Below are 20,440 nucleotides of genomic sequence, written 5' to 3' on the forward strand. Positions count from 1 at the left end.
TCCCACAACATGGTTTCTCATGGTTTTGAAAAGCATTACCAGCAGAACATGTTCCCCACTGGGGCCCTGGTGACTGGGATGCCCAGGGTGCTTACCTGCCACAAAATCACCAAAGCCCACCGTGGTGAGAGTGACTACCACAAAGTAAATGGACTCCAAGGCGGTCCACCCCTCAATATATTTGAAAATGACAGCGGGGATCGTCACAAATACAATACAGCCGGCCAAGATGAACAGGATGGTTGAGATGACCCGGATCTTGGTCTGGCTCACTTGTTTTTTCTGGGAACAGCAAAGGAGAAAGATAGGCAAGTCAGCTTCATCACCCTGGATTCAGAAGACAGAGGCACAAGAAGAATGTATTACGTCAGTGGCTTTTCACCTTTTGCCAGTCACAGGAAGCTTTGGGAGAATCTGATGATTCTCCTACAAAAATGCACATACAGAAGTTTCCAGATGTTCCAGGTGGCTCATAGACCCAGTGAAGCCTGTTCATGTACTCCAGGTTATGAAATCCTGCTTAGAGGGCTCTTGGATGGCTCAGTCAGTTGAGCATCTGCCTTTGGCTCAAGTCATGATCTCAGGGTCCTAGGATCGAGCCCTGTGTCAGGCTCCCTGCTCAGCAGGGAGTCTGCTTCTCCCTCTGTCTCTCCCCCTGGCTCATGCTCTCTTTCTCTATAAAATAAAATCTTTTTTAAAAAAGAAAGAAACCTTGCATAGGTCATGCCTTGAATGTCCTTTTCATGGTTCCATGACTGCAGCCCAAATGCTGATTCTAACTTCCTCACTAGTACAAATGTAATTATTCCCCCAAGGAGGGCTTGCTGCCATTCCTCATGTCATATTATTGACCCTCCTCTAGGAGGGCACCGGTTTGGAGCTCTTTCCACAGTGGCAAGGATGGACCTGGCACTTAGTTTCCCTTGTACCAAAGGGAAGGTGTTGGGGAAAAAAACTGCTGACCTGAAACAAACTAAAATGTTCAGGTGACAAGAAAAACATAGCCACCCACATACCCACTTGAGACAGATCCAAGCTTCTTCACCTTCCCCCCCAACTTAGATTGGAAATTAGATGTCACCCAAAGGAATGGTGCCAAAAGAGTCCAGATGTGGATCAGAAGTATCCCTGGCATTGCCCTTGAATGCACGCAACCCAACACCGGCATGGTCTCTGAGCTGAATGATCCTTAAGGTTTTCTCAAAGCTCCCGGGACTGACACATAAATTGTCATCAGGGGGCCCTACCATCATCACCCAACCAAAACCATGTAACACCAGCATGAATGGGCCTTTCCACATCACCTGGACTGACTCTCTGCAAAAATATACCACATGTGGGGCACTGGATATAGGAAATCCTCACCATGTGCTCGGTTTTCTCTTCATTGCCTCCTGGAAATTAGAAGGCAGAGAACCTCAGAGCGCAAGAGACCTTAGCATTCATACACTCCAACAGAAGCCAAGAGGGGTTGAGGGACCAGCATAAAATGATTTTGCTAATTAGAAGCAAAGCCAAGATTAAAACTCTGATGTGATTAACTCCCAGTCCAGCGCTTACTGATGGAACCAAGCTTCAAGTTACTCAACAATTTTCCAGCTCACACAAAGTCACCAGAGTCCTCACCCCCACCTACCTCCCCCATAACAAAATCAACCAGACTAACCCCCATGAAGGACAGGCTGTCCTGCTTCCCTTCTAGAAAGGAAGAGTGAGAATAAAGAAAATTGTTACTGTGCAATCTGTCCAGGAATTCCTGAGCTTTGGACATAAGCAGTGACCTCCCCGCCACGTCTCCCCAGGACAGAGATGATCAAGAGAGAGTTTTTTTTTTTAAAGATTTTATGTATTTATTCATGAGAGAGAGAGAGGCAGAGACATAGGCAGAGGGAGAAGCAGGCTCCATGCAGGAAGCCCGATGTGGGACTTGATCCCGGGACTCTGGGATCACACCCTGAGCCAAAGGCAGATGCTCAACCACTGAGCCACCCAGGTGTCCCAAGAGAGAGTTTTCTAAGGTAAACTAGTTGGATCAACCACGGAAATGCCAGCCAAAAAGGTAACTAAGGTTCTCTCCTGTCTATCCTGTCTTCCTCAACTGTAAGACAAACATCAACGCTGCTTGTTCACTGGAAATTTCCAGGGATGAGGGAGCTGAAAAAGGGGGAAAGGCGGGCAGCTGCTCTATTCATGCCTTGGAAGCATTCAGCCCCACCTGACTGGGGTCTCGGTCCCACGTACAGTCAACACGGCAAAATGGAGGGCTCAGTGCAACGAATAAAGACAGTAATAGTGGAGAACATTTATTTGCATGAACCTAATTCAGCACTATATACACTCCCATTCTAAGGTCAACACACATTCCCTAAAAATACACAGGAAAACCTAAGGAAATACAATCCTCCTTTCTGAAAAGCAGCCATGTGCTCTAACTCCCAAAAGGGCACTCAAGTATATAAAGTGAGAATGGGGAAAATTATGTGATCCATGCTTTCATACAGTCCCCTCCCTCCTCATCTTCTCAGAAAAGCCATCTGAAAAAAAAAAAAGTGATAATGTGCTGATATTGCTGAGACTGCCAATGAGAATTCCAATTATTTTTTTCGTGAAAAGTATCATGACGAGGTAAATCACCTGAGAACCGCAGGGATGTCTTACCCATTCCACGAATTTCCAGCCTGCCTGAATATCCTACCAGGACTTGGTCAGGACAGTTGAGCCCCTCTGAGAATCCAGCAACTTACTTTTGACTAGCCTCGTTTTGTTCATAGGCATGTATAAAAATCCAAAGCCCAAAAGGAGATTTCAACTGAAGCTCATTAAATTAATCTAATTGCCAGCAAGGGGCACATCATTCTTCCCCCCCCTCCATAAACTGCCCTCCTCAAACGCATAATGAAATTAAATGTTTGTGAGACACTTGTTAAGTCATAAATTAGGATGCGAACACAAGTGCAATCCAAATGAGGCTGAGGTTGGCAAAGGAGGGCTGTAAACATGTAGGAAGCTGGAGACATTCCCAGGCTCCCCCAGGTGGGTAGAAGGGACATGGCAGGACAGGATTTGGTTTGGGGGGCGGAGACCTATGTAACAAAGGTGAAATAATGGTGTCTTAAAAGCATTATCTGTTGGAGAGTTTATCAGCAAGGTAAACATTTCATCACCACTCACTGTCCAAGCCAACCCATGTGTTCCTGGGCTGCTCCTTCCAGGCATGCTAGGGTGATGCTCAGTGGATGCTCGGAGAATTCAATCTTTGGGGGTATTTTAGAGATCTAAGAGGTCAAGTGTCTTTTGTGAGTGTGTGTGTGTGTGCATGAAAATATGTATACCCATACTTCGCTATAAAAGGAAGAGGTGTGGATGTAAGGTATAAGGATGCCCATGTTTTTGATGCCCTCTAGATATTAAGAAACAAAACCAAACCGAAAAACGATTACCTTCACTGAACAATTTTTCAAGATGGAACCACAACCTAGGTTACATGCCATTCAGTGATCTTTGGGATTCTCATCCCCATTAGCCCAGCAACTGCACAAACTACCACTTGTAAAATGGTGTTTAGGAACTCAGAGTCTAAGGACAGACTGCCTGAGACACATCGCATCCCCACTGCGACATGGCTGGCTGACCTCAAGCAATTTTCTCAACCTCTCTGGGCATCAGTTTCTTCCTTTATAAAACAGACATCAGGAATCCACCTCCCAGGATTGTTGGGAAGATTAAATAAGCATGTAAAAGCTTCACACACTGCCTGCTAAGGGCTCAGGGTTTGTTAATGACTATCTTTGATGTAAAAGTTCAAATCTTAGGGGGATCCCTGGGTGGCTCAGCAGTTTGGCGCCTGCCTTCGGCCCAGGGCATGATCCTGGAGTCCCGGGATCAAGTCCCGCATCGGGCTCCTGCATGGGGCCTGCTTCTCCCTCTGCCTCTCTCTCTCTCTCTCTCTCTCTCTCTCTCTCTATGAATAAATAAAATCTTAAAAAAAAAAAAGTTCAAATCTTAGATGTGAACAATCGTGGATTTAATGCTGCCCTGAGCTATTGAGGAATGTTCCCTCATTGTCTGGCTTAAGATAAGCTTCATTTAGCTTCAGGAAGTCACTGTTGGTTGTCCCTTCCTGGATACATTATCTCATATAATCACCTCATTTTTTTTAATGAGAAAAATGTCCTCATTCTCTCTTGGTTCTTCTGTGTTGGCTCTGGGTTGAGCTGTTGGACAGTCTTAGCCCACAGTCTCGAAAACTTTTTTATTTGCCTCTCAATTTCCTCCTAGTTCTTCATCATCCTTCCAAGGCTGTCAAGAATTGCAGATAATGTTTGCGATGTCAGGAACCAGCTGCAAAGAGGCAAATACCTTGCTTTCCTTGCCCCCCTCCCCCACCTCCCCACCGCCCTGCCACTTACAGAAGTGCGTTGTCTCTCCATGGAGGGGTTGCTAAGCAAAATCACACCACTTGTTTACCGGTAAGCAGAGCATCAGAGCACAGAGCTCTGTGAGAACCCAGATCTGACTGAGCTAATGTGTTCTTGGGTGAACAAACCTGTTATCTGGGAAGAGATATAATATATATCTCTTGGATAGAATATTTGGGCAGGAGTGATAGAACGGTTGTGCTCATCTGTCCAAATCTCGTTTGCACACTTTGTTGATGAGAATAAATGACGTGTTCTTTTTCCCTTCTTATGCAAATAGCATTAGGCAAAACTTATTTCCTGCCTCCGATTGGCACTAACTGCAGGAATTTTCAAAGGACTCAAAACCCACCTCCTGTTGAGTTCATTTAGTTGTCAGGAATATATGTGCAATTATTCCAAAGAGCAAAACAGAGCTCTTCACAAACAGAGCTCTCCTTGGAGAGGGGGATGTATGCACCGACAATTCTGGAAGTGTTTACTTGTTTCAGACCTCAGAGGACTAAGCCACAACGTACAACTCTCATTAAGCAAAACACCCTTCCTGTGTTTGCTTACTTCCACAAACTTATTTTACAGAACGAGTATTTTTCTATTCGTTTGCAGGCTCGTTTTTTATTTCCTTTTTTGCTCCCTAATGTTTGTTCTCCTTTTCACTTCTACGTGATTTCTTAGAATTCTGAGATTAGCAATCCAGATTATTTGTCTGGCTGAGGAAATTGTGTCTTTCTTGTGATTTTTAGCCAGGATATTGGAGATTTTATTTAATAATAAGGATACCGCAATAAAAATCCTAGGACAGGAGCTAGGCACTCAGAGCTCTACTTTATGGTGGTCTGGTTTGGTTTGGTTTTGTTGAAATGCAAACAGATCACCATGGTAATACAATTGAACTGAGAATAATTTCTCAAAATGGAAAGATAATAGGAACCGTCTCGCAGAAGAACTGACTTTATTTTCTGATATTATTATGTTTCCCACAAAGATTTCTTTTTAAAAGGTCCAGTTCCAACAAATAGTTTCAACATCACAGTGAATAGCTATGTAGCACCAGCAATTCTATAAACTACGTATGAGAGCTTGTAAACACCATTTACCTATAATCTCCATAGCAGAGATACTGTAAACACACATTAGTGAGAATCATGCAGCAAAATCTCCATGGAGCCTATGGAAAATGTCCTACTCAAAAGCGGAATACACAAATGTATTTTGTTTATATTCAGCTCAATAGCTGAATTCACACACACAAAAAAAGTTTTATCTGAGCACACTGCAGCATCTAACATTATTGGCTAGTTCCAGGCTTTGATGGTATCCCCATGCAAAGTTTTTGAAAAAGCTTTTTTTTTTTTTTGTAGATACACTTACGTTGCATTTATGACTGAAATGTCAATGTAGGTACACCTGGGACGGAGAAAAATTAAAATATACAAATAGCAAAAGTTCTCAGCTATTCCTCTCCAGGAACACTTTCATTAAGATCTCTGAAAGTTTTCCGTTCTAAAATTGAGTGGCTTTTAACATTCGGTGATAATACTCGGAACACAAGAGTTTGTACTCAAAATGCAACCAGTTAATTCATGCAGCACATAATTTTTAAGGACCTTCTACATGTTCAGGGGCTGTTCTGGTTGCAAGGGACACAGTAGTTTAAACAGAGAAATGTTCCTTCCTCATGCCCAGGAAGCCTACTGGGTGAGCTGGGGTAGGACCCTCTCGGAGTCTCTGGCTGAAAGCAGTCTTTGTGGCGCTGTCCATGGTGTCCGGCCTTGGCCTAGCCACTGAAGGTAAAGTGAGGCCCCAATGATATCCCACTGATTAAAAATATCACCTGGGAGAGAAGAAAGAAAAATTCTCGTAGGTCCAGTACGTGGAATACTAAAGCGTGCCAACTGTAATTGGATCTCTATTAGCTGAGCATTCAGAAACTGTGTCCCAGGGATTGGAACAACACAGAGGCAACGACACCAATTAGGAAAACACCCACATGTAACCTCAGCTGAAGAATGGTCCTTCTCCTCAGTTGAGGTTTGGAAGGCAAGCCCATAGGAAAGGAGAGGAGGATGAGCAGGCCTCCCGATGAGCCACCTCAGCAGAATAACTCCTGGCAACCCTGATAGATGCCCCCATTGAGCTGCTCTCCTATCCAAATCCTAAATTTATTTTTCCCAGATTTTGGCAGCACAGTGAACAATGCCTCCACCAGAAAATGCCCTCCCATCGTCATAAACAGAAGCATACAATACTAATAATACTGCAGTAACAACGCTGCAGACACCTGAAGCTGCCTCATTCTTCTTCCTTGGCTAACAAAGGTTCAAGGTCATAGTTCACTGGCCAACCAATCCACGGTAGCCAGGGAAACAAGATCCCACCCCAATGCTCCTTTCTTGTGCAGGGGGCTCCCCCTGCCATAACACAGCCTCTCTCCAGCCTTACTCTGACCCAGGAACTGAGCATTCTGCTCTTCCTGTCCTCTCCTTTCAGGAACAAGCTGCCTTCCAGAAGTGGCCTCATGCTTTCCTAATTCTGAGACTGTCATTAAGAAACTCATTTTTCTGGATAGAAGCCATGTTCTCCAGCGTTGAGAAAATAGGCTTCCATGGATCATCTCCTTTGTCTTACTTCTCAATCAGTTCACACCTTGGGTGGGAGAGAGGAGATGCTATTTATTTGGCTCCTTCAAAGACCCCCTTCATCTCAATTCTCTTCCCCACAGTCCTACTGGTACCATGATTTTTTTTTTATGTTAGTAACAGCTCAACGAAGCTACTTCACAATAAAGGGGAGAAAGTGGTTAGACTGCATCCCATGGGGCAAGTTCTCCTCATTGGAAGGTGAGTTACCTTCTTTAGACTGTGCCCCCACACACATACACCAAGAATTAACACAGGTAATAAATGCAGAAAGGAAAGAGATTACAATGGGCCTCCTACCAAGGGCCCTGTCCTAGAAGGAGACAAGGAATTAGGCAACTGGCTGGGGCTATCCAAAGGAAAAGGAACCTTGCACAGAGACAAGACAGACTGAGGCTGAGGAAGGGACCTGGGAGCAACAGTCATAATGCAGTCATATGACACGCTGAGTAAAGTAAAATGTTCGCTGCGGATTATCAAGGCACCTTGACTCTTCCTCATCCTTCCTGGCCATCTCTAATCCACGTCACTATTCACTGGAACCAGCATCCAAGAGTACCCAGGAAGTATGGGAGAGAAGAAAGCCTTCACAGTCCCCTATTCTCCATTATCAGCTATGAGTAGCCCAGAGAGTAGGCACTTGTGAGCTTCCAGTGGGCTGCCCAGAATGCCTTTCTACATGCCCATGAACCAAGGTTTGTGACAAAGAAGCATGAATTTTCCGAGGCTTAATATTTATCTCGCCTATTAGAATATTTGGAGAAAGACCCCAAGATCAGCCCGATTTAGGTCAATACCTAAAAACGCACATGGGTACTACTGAGTCAATACCTGTGCAAATCCCTGGGTCTTACTGGGGATGTGGTAAGCAATCCCCTCCCCAAGAGTCATACTATGTCTTCCTTTCTTTCTAGACAAACACCTTTTTGATGAAAGCACATAAGGATGCTCACCCTCATAAAAGTAGAGAGAATAATGAAATAGGCACTAAGAAATTATATGGGGGGAAGATGTGCCAACTAGACAAGAAAGAGGCAATGAGAAGCAAGAAAAAAATAAGAAAGTTTATGAGAAGGATGAGCACATATGAGAAAAAGACTTGGAGTATAGAAAGCAGAGATGAAGCAGTGTGATATGAGGGCCTAGAATTTTCCTGGAGGTATAAGAAGACTACCCAGACAAGCCTGCACTAAATTGTTTTGGAGATAGAAACCAAATGGAGGGAAGTCAGAAAGATATACGCCTGCACTTTCTAGTTAGACTGGGAACAGAGACGTTTAAAGAAGAATGAAACAGTTTAAAGAAGAGTGATAGAAAATCACTCAGAAACTAATTCTAAACTGGGAAGCCCTCCATTGAGGCAACTTGATAGAAACATCCAGATCGGACCAGATTTCTTTAGCAGAAAATGTTCCAAGCTGTGAATGGAGTTGAATTCTGTAACTTTTCCACTCTTTCATTCAGTAAATATTTATCATGCACCTACTGAGCTAAATTCACCGATGAGCAAAACAGAACAGTACAGAAGCGGAGGCATGCCAGCTACTCACTTTCCCAGCCTCCCCAGTGTAAAGACTCAAGCATGCAGCCCAGGCTCCCCCAACCACGGAGACGTAAGTCAGACTCTGACCCAGACACTCGTGACGCAGGTGACAGATGTGGTCTTGAAGTATCCCTTCTATGGTTTTCTGTGTGTTTTCCTCTTCTCTCTCTCTGGTACCCCTAAGTGAGGAGCAAAGATTCCCAGAGGCATGCTTGCAGAACTACTTTCCTCTCTTCCACAGCCTGAGTAAGACTGGGCTAGGGTCAGGGACAGAGAGAAGGCTGAATGGTGGAAAGAAGGGTGGAAGGGACTGCCTCTTCCTAGGGTCTTCCAGGTACATTAGCAGAACCTGCTGTCTGGAGGGCCAGGAGCAGAGAGGAAGGGGTTAGATTCCCAGCATACCTTGCAGGAGTCCTGCCTCCCCCTAAGTCTCCTGAACAGAGACTGAGGGACGTGGATGCTGCACAGGGGGGAGGCTGGAGAGAGAACCTGGCCCCCAATCAAGGTAGAACTGGACAGCACTAGATGGAAGTCTCCATGGGGGCAGTGAGGTGGCAGGCAGCAGTGGACACACCATCGGTGTTCTATAAAGCACCAAGGACCATGTGGGTTCCATCCTGGGGCTGGTGGCCAACATGATGGTATCATAGCCCATGTCCAGGGGTAGTCACGAGGGTGGTTCTAGCAGTAGCATGTAGGGCCCAGAATCACTGGGGCCAGCACGGCCGACTTCTGTCTGTGCCAGTCAGAAATGGCCGGAGCATCATCCAGAACCAGTTCTATGGCATGATCTGGGTCATTATTCTTGGCCAGGTACCTCCCAAGTCTGGGTCTCTATCCATCCCAGGGATTCAGTAGATATCTGAGATCCTCAAAGAAAAAAAAATTTCTTTCTGCTTAAATTATCCTTTAGTTGGTTTCTCTTAAATCAGCTAAGCTGCCTGCCTGCAGCTACCTCTCCTGGAGGTCAGGATTAGCTGACTTTACTTTCTGCAGGCAGGTCAGGGACATGGCCCCAAGGGGTCCCCATGAGAGGTGGAGAACGCTGAACTCCAAGTCCAGCCCAAAATATAATGTGATGTGATGTGACTGCCTGGGCATCCTCTCCGACATTTCTCAGTCTTCAGAAAAATCTTGTTAGAAATTACAGCTAGTGGGACATCTGGGTTGCTCAGTGGTTTGAGCATCTACCTTTGGCTCAGGGCGTGATCCCGGGGTCCTGGGATCAAGTCCTGCATTGGGCTACCCGCAGGGAGTCTGCATCTCCCTCTGCTTGTGTCTCTGCCTCTCTCTGTGTGTCTCTCATGAGCAAATAAAATCTTAAAAAAAAAGAAAGAAGAAAAGAGAAAAGAAAAGAAAAAAAAAAGAAAAGAAAGAAAAGAAAAGAAAAGAAAAGAAAAGAAAAGAAAAGAAAAGAAAAGAAAAGAAAGAAAGGAAAGGAAAGGAAAGGAAAGAAGAAAAGAAAAGAAAAGAAAAAAAGAAAAGAAAAGAAAAGAAAAGAAAGAAAAGAAAAGAAAAAAAAGAAAAGGAAAGGAAAGAAAGAAAAGGAAAGGAAAGGAAAAGAAAAGAAAAGAAAAGAAAAGATTATAGCTAGTTTCAACTGTGGTGTGGTAGGGCCCACCACCATTCCTGGGATGCAGTCAGAGAGAGAGCAGTATCAGACTCCTGGTCGGGCCAGCAGGGCAGCAGCAACCGCCAGCTGAGGCAAAGGGTCAGCCACCTGCAGGAGGCGACCAGCAGCGCTGCCCACACAAGGATCCTGGCTAGAGCAGAGACTGGCAGCCCAGAGAAGTTAGTGGGGAAGACACAGGCCGCAGCCAGAACAGACATGGGCCCACATCAGTGGCAGGCCCCGCGAGCACCCTAGGGCCGAGCACCTTGGGAAGGGGCGCTGGAGTGGGACCTGCTAGTGCCAGTGCAGCAGCCAGCATTTGGGCTGAAGATGCCAGGAGCAAAGATTCAGCAGCCTAATTATCAGCGTGTGAACGGTAGACCTCTTTGGATGATGGGTTTTCACGCGGCTTCATTTTCTTCTCTGGACACTGTTTTCCAAAGTCTCTACGATGACCAGGTTCTCTGTGTCATCTTTGTAATGACGGGAAAGGAGAGAGAAGCCTGAGAGAGAGGAAGGTAAGGAGGAGAAAGAGGGAGAGGCAGCAGGGCCTGCTCCCTGTGCATTCCCTGGCCGATGGGCCTGCACATCCTGCATTTGCAGCATGCATGTCTCTCTGTCCTCGTATCAAATATGCAGTGTGGTGCTTTTTTTAGATTTTATTTATTCATGAGAGACATAGAGAGAGGCAGAGACACAAGCAGAGGGAGAAGCAGGCTCCCTACAGACCTCAGGACCCTGGGACCACACCCTGGGCCAAAGGCAAACGCTCAACCGCTAAGCCACCCAGGCATCCCCGCAGTGCATTTTTCTACACTTGCTCTCTCTTTTTTAGCACCCAGAGAAAATAGGAGAGTAATTGTTTAAGGTAAGCCAACGTACGAAGGATGTAAAATAAAACTGTTCATCCAGCAAGAGAAAGACTGTCAGGATTTTGTAATATAGAATCATAGGGGCATATATTATAAAGAGGCAAGGTGGTGGACATGCACACACATGCACACAGTACACATGTGTGGAATGGAACAGAATATTAACAGCACAGAACCGCCTTAACAGGAGAGTCTAGACTATTTGAACATGGCCATTTACACTAGGATAGATGTTCCATGTATGTATTCCTGAAGTTACACAGGAGCTCCCTGAAAGTTTTTTTTCCACCCCATTTAGATTATAACACGCTAGGAGGTGACTGGTAACTCTGTGAGGTGTTTGTGGCTGTCACAATGATCAGAAGGGCACTCTTGGCACGCAGCCGTGGATGGGGCGGGGGGGGGGTGAGAATGTACAAACATCCTATATACAAGAGCCAGTGCCACAAGTCAGACTACAATCCCGAATTTAGTATGAGTTTTGACTATCCTATTGGGAAAAATTCATGTTTATAATTACCTGAGCTGAAAACTTAACTCCCTTTTAAATGCAAATACATACATAATTTTTCTTTGGCATAGCTTCAATATAGGCTGAAATCTATAAGAATAGGACTCCAACGTAAACAGCAAGAAGGTTGAATTTTGATTAGTTGGAACCCTGCCAGGAATTGTTCTCCATTTTGGAAAAGCACATCACTGGGGTGGGGGGGTGTCCCCTGTGTCAATTTCATCACTGGTAGGACACACTTGAACTGGCCCATATTTGGAGTTACTGTATTACATAGATGAAAGGGGCTCTCTGCTGCTGTGGGTCTTCTACGGTTTCATGACCAAGAACCTATTACTGAAGCATATTATTTTATTCTAAATGACCTACCTTTTATCTCTCCATCATACTGTAGCTAGAAAATAGTATTGAAATTTGCAAAATTAGGTGTGTAGATCAGTTGCACTATCCATGACATTCATTTCAAGGTGGTAAATGGGCACAAATGAATACCTGCTATAAAAGAGGGTGTTGGGGATTACATGGTTGAGAACTACTGGATAAAAGTATACTGTATTTGAGGTTGCCTTGAAAAGTCTGTAGAATTATACCTACAGGTATTGCCTGATGAGATAAAAGTCCCCAGCACATAAATACCACGTGCAATGTGCACTAAACATTCTCAGCGGACAGCTCCCCTACTGGATCACCTTTCCATCAAAATAATTGCGCTTCAAAGGTTAAGTCTGGGGCATTTTTTTTTCCACTGACATTTGCACGTAATGCTACTTTTGGTTTCAAGATCACTTTCGATATCAAAATGTACGATAATGCTCATTCATTCACTCATCAGGTATGGATTACAGGCTCTCCGGGAGCCAGGCGCTGTGCTAGAGATGGTGCTGAACAGGCAAGACAGACTAGGCCTCCCAGAGCACCCAGGCTGATGGGAACAGCGGGCACCAAACCCGTAACCCCAATTCAGGGAGATGAATGTTATTCTATGGGTGTACAAGGTACTGTTGGAGTTCAGGGCGTTTACCTCATGTAAAAGTCAGAAAAACCTCTCTGAAGAACAGACATTTACCCTTAGAGCTGGAGGATGATGAGGATTGTCCAAAGCACCATAAATGCCCAACGCAGAAACCTGAAGATGAGACCACGGCACATGCTGCGCAGACCCAGGCCCTTTAAAGTTCCCCTGTGGAAGCAGAGATCTCTCCCCTAAGTACGGCCATCAAGGATATTATCCCAAGAAAGAACACTAACTGCAATATTTTTTTAAATTTTGATATAAACTTTTCACAAAATATGGTCAGTTCATCTTTTCATTGTTTTCCTAATGAGAGAAGAATTTGAATTCAAGACATTTCTAGAAATATTATTAAAACTAAAGGCATGTGGTGGTGGAAGGGGAGGTGGGCGGGGGGTGGGGGTGACTGGGTGGCGGGCACTGAGGTGGGTACTTGACGGGATGAGCACTGGGTGTTATTCTGTATGCTGACAAATTGAACACCAATAAAAAATTTATTTAAAAAAATAGAGAAAGGATAGGAAGCAATGTGCCCATTTTTCAGGCAGAGGGCAATCTTATCAACCCTCAGACTCCCCCCTATAGTGGCTCCCAGAAACAGGTGTCACATGTTTATATGGCCATCTGGACAGGTCCTCTTCTCCCTCTTCCCTGGAGAAAAGGTTGACAAAGCTCCAAAGAAAGGTAAAAGAGAAATATACCTGGTAGAGATACAGAATCAAAGGGATAAGGACAATCAAGGCTTTTTTAAAAAGCAGAGGCAAGAAACAAACAGCGACGTCAGAAAAAGGATGAAAGCCAAAGAAAGTGGTAAGACCACTGCAAGAACACCATATGGCATTTATATGTCTCCATTTTATTTTAAATGTTGATATTTGCTTTCTTTTTAGCTTTGGTGCCAACTCTGTTACAGTACTCAGTATAATTCATTTTTTAAAAATCATACAGAAGCTCTCTGTACTCTATCCTCAAGAACATACATAAATTCCTGTCCTTTTTTTAACTGCATGCTATGTATCCCTACTACTAATTGTTCAAAGTAAACTGAAAAGTGGTGTTAAATTAGAGAGAAGGTCCTGTTGACCTGGTATGAGATGCCCAACACATTTGTTTGTGCCTACTCAGCAGGAAGAGTAACTAGGGTGTGGGAGTGGGGATAGGGAGACAGTCAAATACTACTAATAATAATTTAACATGAGGCCTTTCAAACATTCCTCAGGGTCATGTAGAAAGATTATTGAGCAGCCCCAGTGGCCCAGCAGTTTAGCACCGCCTTCGGCCTGGGGTGTGATCCTGGAGACCCAGGATCGAGTCCCATGTCAGGCTCCCTGCATGGAGCCTGCTTCTCCCCCTGCCTGTGTTTCTGCCTCTCTCTCAAGAATAAATAAATAAAATCTTTTTTTAAATTGTTGATATTTCTGGTAAAATTCACCTCTGCTGGGACACCTGGATGGTCAGTTGGTTAAGCATTCAACTCTTAATCTCAGCTCAGGTCTTGATCTCAGGGTTGTGAGTTCAAGCCCTGCACTGGGCTCCACGGTGGGCATGGAAGCTACTTAAAAAAATAAACAAAAGAAAATAATTCACTTCTGCCAAGGAATGGAAACAACAACCAGAAGGGACATGGCTCCATCTCAGTGGAGCCATAGTGGCAAGCACACAGGATCTGAACATGAGAGACAGTGTGTGAGAGCAGCAAAACCCATTTTCAAGGGTCCCTTCTGATATTTGGGGGCCAGGTATCTTTTGGGAAGAAAGCCTAGGAACCTTTTGATGCTTTATAAAAATATGAACTGGCCTTTGTGTTAAAGATCTAGTGAGAACACACACAAGCTGAGAGGCAATCAGCATGTAGCTAAAATAAATTCTTTTCCTTTCTTTGATTTCCTTTTTACTAGAATCTAGGTATGTGATGGACACATCTGCGTATACATTTGCAGCCCATTAAGTGCAGCCAGGGATGCAGAGCACAACCTCCCCCCTTGCTCAGATAGAACAGCAGGGGCCTTCTTCCTTCTCTGAGCCATGGCCAAGGCATCTTTTTCTTGTAGGGCAATGACTGACGACATGCTCTGTCCCAGACCCAAGCCCTCACGCCCATCAGATTCCCTCTGTTACTGCTGCTCCCTAAACTCCTCCAGCCCATGCCCCTCTAAGCCTATTCTCAAGAAGGGTAGAACTAAAGGCAGTGTCAGCAAGCATCCTTTCTTCGTTCAGGTTTGCTGGGGTTGCTGCACAGCCTGCATACCCTGGGTGGGTGGAAAGAATCTGGTTCATCTCCCCCTTCATCTCCAGTCAATTCACAATCAGTAAGTATTTACTGAAGTATTTATGCCTCCCAAGTGCTTAGCACTGAGCAGGTATGGCAAGGGTGCAGGAAAAGAAAGGCATAGAAGCTCTATATTCAAGGCCCTTAAGCTTTACTTGAAAAGAACAGCCCACTGTTATGCAATATAAGACAGGTGCACCGTTGAAGATGTGTGTGATGTCATATATACAAGCTAGAATTCACAAGTCCCCCCTCTGGGTTCCCATTGCTAATGGCGCCTTTATCCTAACAGCAAACAGCACTTACTGAGTGCTAACTCTTTATCAGGCAGGCTCTCAGGCCTCAACTAAGTACCAAAAGAGGGAGCTACTATTTTTACTTCATTTTTCAAATAAAAGAATGAGTACAAAAATAGACAGATTAGATCAATAGAACAGAAAGACTCAGAAACTCACAGTTATATGGTCAATTAATCTTCAACAAGGAGACAAGAATATCCAATGGGAAAAAGACGGTCTTGTCAACAAACGGTGTTGGGAAAACTGGACAGCTACCTGCAAAAGAATGATCCTGGACCATTTTCTTCCACCATACACAAAAAATAAATTGAAAATGGATTAAAGACCTAAATGTGAGACCTGGAACCATAAAAATCACAGAAGAGAGCACAGGCCGTCATTTCTCTGATGTTAGCCATAACAACATTCTTCTAGACAGGTCTCCTGAGGCATGGGAAATAAAGGCAAAATTAAACTATTGGGACTTTATCAAAATAATAAGCTTCTCAGTGAATATAAACAATCAACAAAATTGAAAGGAAAAAAAAAAAAACCTGAAAGGCAACCTACCGAATGGGAGCAGATATTTGTTAATGACACATCTGACAAAGGATCAGTACCTAAACTATAGAAAGAACTTATAAAATTCTGCACCAAAAAAAAAAAAAGAAATAATCCAATTTAAAAATGGGCAGAAGACACGAACAGACATTTCTCCAAAGAAGACAGTCAGATGGCCAACAGACACATGAAAAGATGTTCAGCATCATTCATTCATCATAAGGGAAATGCAAGTCAAAACCACAGATATCACCTCACACCTGTCAGAATGGCTAAAATCAACAACCCAAGAAACAAGTATTAGCAAGGATATAGAGAAATAGGAACCTTCATGCACTATTGCTTGGAATGCAAACTGGTAGAGCCACTGTGGAAAACAGTATGGAGGTTCCTCAAAAACTTAAATAATAGGACTACCCTACAATCAAGTAATCACATTACTGGGTATTTACTCCCAAAATACAAAAAACACTAATTTGAAGTGATACATGCACCCCAATGTTTATAGCAGCATTATTTACAAGAGCCAAATTATGGAAGCAGCTGAAGCGTCCATTGATAGATGAATGGATAAAGAAGATATGATGTGGGTGTACATATATACACGATACACATATATACACCATGGAATACTATTCAGCCATAAAAAAGAATGAAATCTTGCCATTTCCAACAACATGGATGAAGCTAGAAGGTACAATGCTAAGCGAAATAAGTCAATCAGAGAAAGACAAATATCATATGATTTCACTCATAAGTAGAATTTAAGAAACAAAGCAAATAAGCAAAGGAAAAAAAAAAACAGAGACAGAGACAAACCAAGAATCAGACTCTTAACTATAGAGAACAAGCCATGGTTCCCAGAGGAGAGAGGGATGGGGGATGGGTAAAATAGATGATGAGGATTAAGGAGAGCACTTGTGGTGATGAGTACTGGTGTTATATGGAAGTGTTGAATCACTGTATTGTACACCTGCAACTAATATAATACTGTATGTTAATTATACTGGATTTTAAAAACTTAATTTTAAAAATTTAAAATTAAAGAATAAAAATAAATAATTTTTAAAAAGAAAACCGGGCATAGCCCAAGGTCATATGGCTAGTAAGTGGTAGATCGGGACTCATGCACTGAGGCATGTGGCTTCAGAGGCAGCCCACCATGGACATCGGTCTTTATCTATGTCTGTTTCTTCCTGGGGAAGGAGTGTCTCCCACCGCTCATTGCCACATACCCCAGTGTTGGGAACACATTAGGTGTCATTTGATAATGGCTTATTAAAGTGACCTGGGAAGAGAGGCATGAAGGAACAGCCGTGATGGGAGGCTGGAGAACGAAACATTACGAGGCAGATAAAACAGTGTCAGAGCAGCAGCAAGGCCAGGTGGAAACCCGATGTCACCAACATGTAGAGGCCCCAGTTGGCCTGGCGTTGAGCCGCCCTCCCTGCCAGCAGCCCTGCTGCAGGGCCAGAGCTGAGGAAGCAGGATGGGGACAAGCGTAGGGACACAGATGGAGGTGAGAGCAGGGGGCAAAGGGGGGGCAGCTGCAAGAGGGAGATGAGGCCCAAGGCACAGCCTCTCCGTTTTGTCTTCAGTGTGACACAATGGCAGCTGTTGGGGCAGCCAGGACATGAGGCTGGCAATTTACCAAATACTGTCTCTGCTGTCTACAAAAGTTGAAAGAAAAAAAAAGATAAAAGCAGAAAACAACAAGTGCTGGCGAGGATGTGGAGAAATTGGAACCCGTGTGCACTGCCAGTGAAAATGTAGAACTGTGCAGCATTGTGGAAAACAGTCTGGCAGGTCCTCAAACTATTAAACATAGAATCACCATCTGACTCAGCAATTCCACTTCTGAGTACATACTCAAAGAAACTGAAAACAAGGACTCAGACAGATATTTGTACTTGACTCAAAGCTGCGTTATTCCCAACAGCCAAAAGGTAAAGCAACCCAGTGTCTGTCGACAGAAGAATAGATAAACAAAAGTGTAGTATATACACACGGCACGATATCACTCACCCTTAAAAAGGAAGGAAATTGTGACACATGCGTGAATCCTTAAAGACACTCTGCTAATGAAACAAACCAGTCACAAAAGGGCAAGTACTGCATGATTCCACTTACATGAGGTCTCCAGAGTAGCCAAATTCCCAAAGACGGAAAGTAGAAAAATGGTTGCCAGGGGGCTGGAGGAGGGGAGAATGAGGAGGTAGTGTTGGTCATAGGAGGTTTCAGTTTAGGGAGGATGAAAAAGTTCTGGAGGTGGATGGTGGTGATGTTTGCACAACAAAGCGAATGTAATTAATGCCACTGAACCCTGCATTTTTAAATGGTAAATTTCCCACAGTAGAAAAAAACTGGCATAAGGAAAAACGTTGAAGCAAGGCTCTAAAGTATTCCACTGACTCCTGGGGTTACCTTAAATGAGAACAAAACCTCTTTGAAACAGTGACTATAGCCAGGACAAAAATGTTAATTCTATGGAATAAAGAGAACCCAGAATGACATGGAAATAGCGCTGATCTGAAAAGCCAGTGTTGCTCAATTCCTTTGTTCTCCACTTTTTTGAGTGTAAGAATCCTTTTTAAACATTAAAAAGAAATTCCTCAATACCCACACAATACAACGTCTCATACCCACTGATTGAATTCTTAATGATGATTCCTCTACATACACTTGAAAAAGGGTAGCGTGTATATGTGTGTGTGTGAAAAAGGCGTGTTATTTATTCTGTCTACCAGCAATGTTGGAAACACAAAAACAAATTCTCTGATCCTTTAAAATAGCACCTCAGGCCCCTGGGAATCCACCGCCCACAGGGTGAGAACCCCAGCTCTATGCTCACAAGAGATTAAAGCTCAGCAGCAAACTCCCAAGACAGGGTGAAAAAAACATGAAGTCAGAAATGCTATGCTGCACAAATGTAGCTCTTTACAGAAAACAAAAAGCAAAGCATTTTCCCCCAGAAAGACAAAGTGTATTTCCTCTAACACGAATGCACATTTCCTAGGCTAGATTTCATCTGGGCAGCCCTGGCTTAACACAGAGCTATCAGCGGCTGCTCAGCAGTGTGACTACACTATGCCCATCGTGCAGTCACTTCCCAAGGGATCCGAACAGTGGCATGCCTCTCAAGGAGGATGTATTCTAAACAATTTCCCTTTCTTAGGAAAGCAAAGAGAAATTTATCCATGACGTCTGACATGTCGTCACTTAGAAATCACGTTCAGTGCTGCCCTGGTATAAACATGCTGATCATATACCCAGCTCCGTGATGGGCAAAGTCAGCTCAACAAGGTGGTCTCTCAATTTTAATTTGTCGTAAGCTACACCGGAGTGGATTATTGCTTGCTTGACTCACAGAGGTAGCATGACGCTAAATCTGTTTAAAAAAAAAAAAAAAAAAAAGTTTTTTTTTACATTGGAATATATAACCAGAAAAAAAGAGAAGAGTTCTATAAAAAGGCAAAGGGTTATTCTATTAAATCAGTGCCTTCTAGCATGACCAAACTAGCCTGTGAAAATGGGTGATGAAGGGTGAACATGGGAAATCATCATCCACCTGTTGAGGTGGTTTTATGATACTAATAAAAACGTGAGTCCTAATAAAATTCTTGCATTAAATTCATTAACTACAGGGATCCCTGGGTGGCGCAGCGGTTTGGCGCCTGCCTTTGGCCCAGGGCGCGATCCTGGAGACCCGGGATCGAATCCCACATCGGGCTCCCGGTGCATGGAGCCTGCTTCTCCCTCTGCCTGTGTCTCTGCCTCTCTCTCTCTCTCTCTCTCTCTCTCTCTCTCTGTGACTATCATAAATAAATAAAAATTAAAAAAAATTTAAAAAATAAAAATAAATAAATTCATTAACTACAGGTTTTAGAAACAGGTTACCACGTGGTAGATCTAAAGCATCACTGGACTTGTGGCGGCCCCAACGTGCAAAGATATAAAATGTCTTAATAAAACCCCTGAGATGTAGAAGGTGATCGTGTGTTCAATGGACAAGCAGATAATGACGGTCCTTAAAAGTTTTCCACAGACCTTCCTCTACTGGATGACTGTTTAGAAAGAGCTGCTTGCATAACATCTCCTGAGTTTAGAATGGAATTAAATCCTCACTGGGAATTAAGGTCTTGGTGTTGGTTCTCTCAAACTCCACATCCTCAAAACCACTGCAGCAGAGTGTTGGGACAAACCAATGAATCCAGGAGAAGGAGAATGCTTTTGAAGGCAAGACCAACTGGCTCAGAGCACCAAGGGGCTTGGCTTCAAGCTGTGTGTTCCTCTTGTTGCCAGTGTCAAGGGAGCTGTAGAAGTGGAGCGATGAAGTGGAAGAACAGAGAGTGGAGAATATTCTCTGCCTGGCAACTTCTCTCTAGCAGTGGGCCCAAAACACGGCCACCATTGGGACAGCATAAGCCCCTCATTTATGAGCTCACCTTCGCATGAGTCACATAACAGACATGAGCAAGGGGGCATTTAAGTCCTAGACAAATCTCCAAGGGAAAGCAACACCAAGAGAGAGATGTTTGCTAATAACAAACCCGTGTTAGGGAGACGGCCCAGGTGCAGAGAGAAGAATCAGAGGCTATTGTCCAATTCAAAGTATCGACAGATCGTATGAATTTGGAAAACTAAAAACCCTTGGACAGCAGAGGAAGACAGGGCCACTGTTAACCCTTCTTTGACTAGCTATCTCTACCTGTCCCCAGGTCTTAC

The 20,440-nt window shown here is 43.9% G+C and overlaps 1 protein-coding gene across 2 annotated transcripts in view; it reads right to left on the bottom strand.

The window, feature by feature from the left end:
* Positions 1 to 20,440, bottom strand: part of KCNK10 (potassium two pore domain channel subfamily K member 10) — a 133,590-nt gene that overhangs the window by 12,949 nt on the left and 100,201 nt on the right. For both annotated transcript variants that reach the window (XM_038545496.1, XM_038545495.1), the window contains exon 5: positions 96 to 282. In XM_038545496.1, coding sequence (XP_038401424.1) covers positions 96 to 282 — 187 coding nt within the window. The remainder of the gene's footprint in view (positions 1 to 95; positions 283 to 20,440) is intronic.

This window comes from Canis lupus, chromosome 8, assembly GCF_011100685.1.
Source record: "Canis lupus familiaris isolate Mischka breed German Shepherd chromosome 8, alternate assembly UU_Cfam_GSD_1.0, whole genome shotgun sequence".
Classification (NCBI taxonomy): Eukaryota; Metazoa; Chordata; class Mammalia; order Carnivora; family Canidae; genus Canis; species Canis lupus.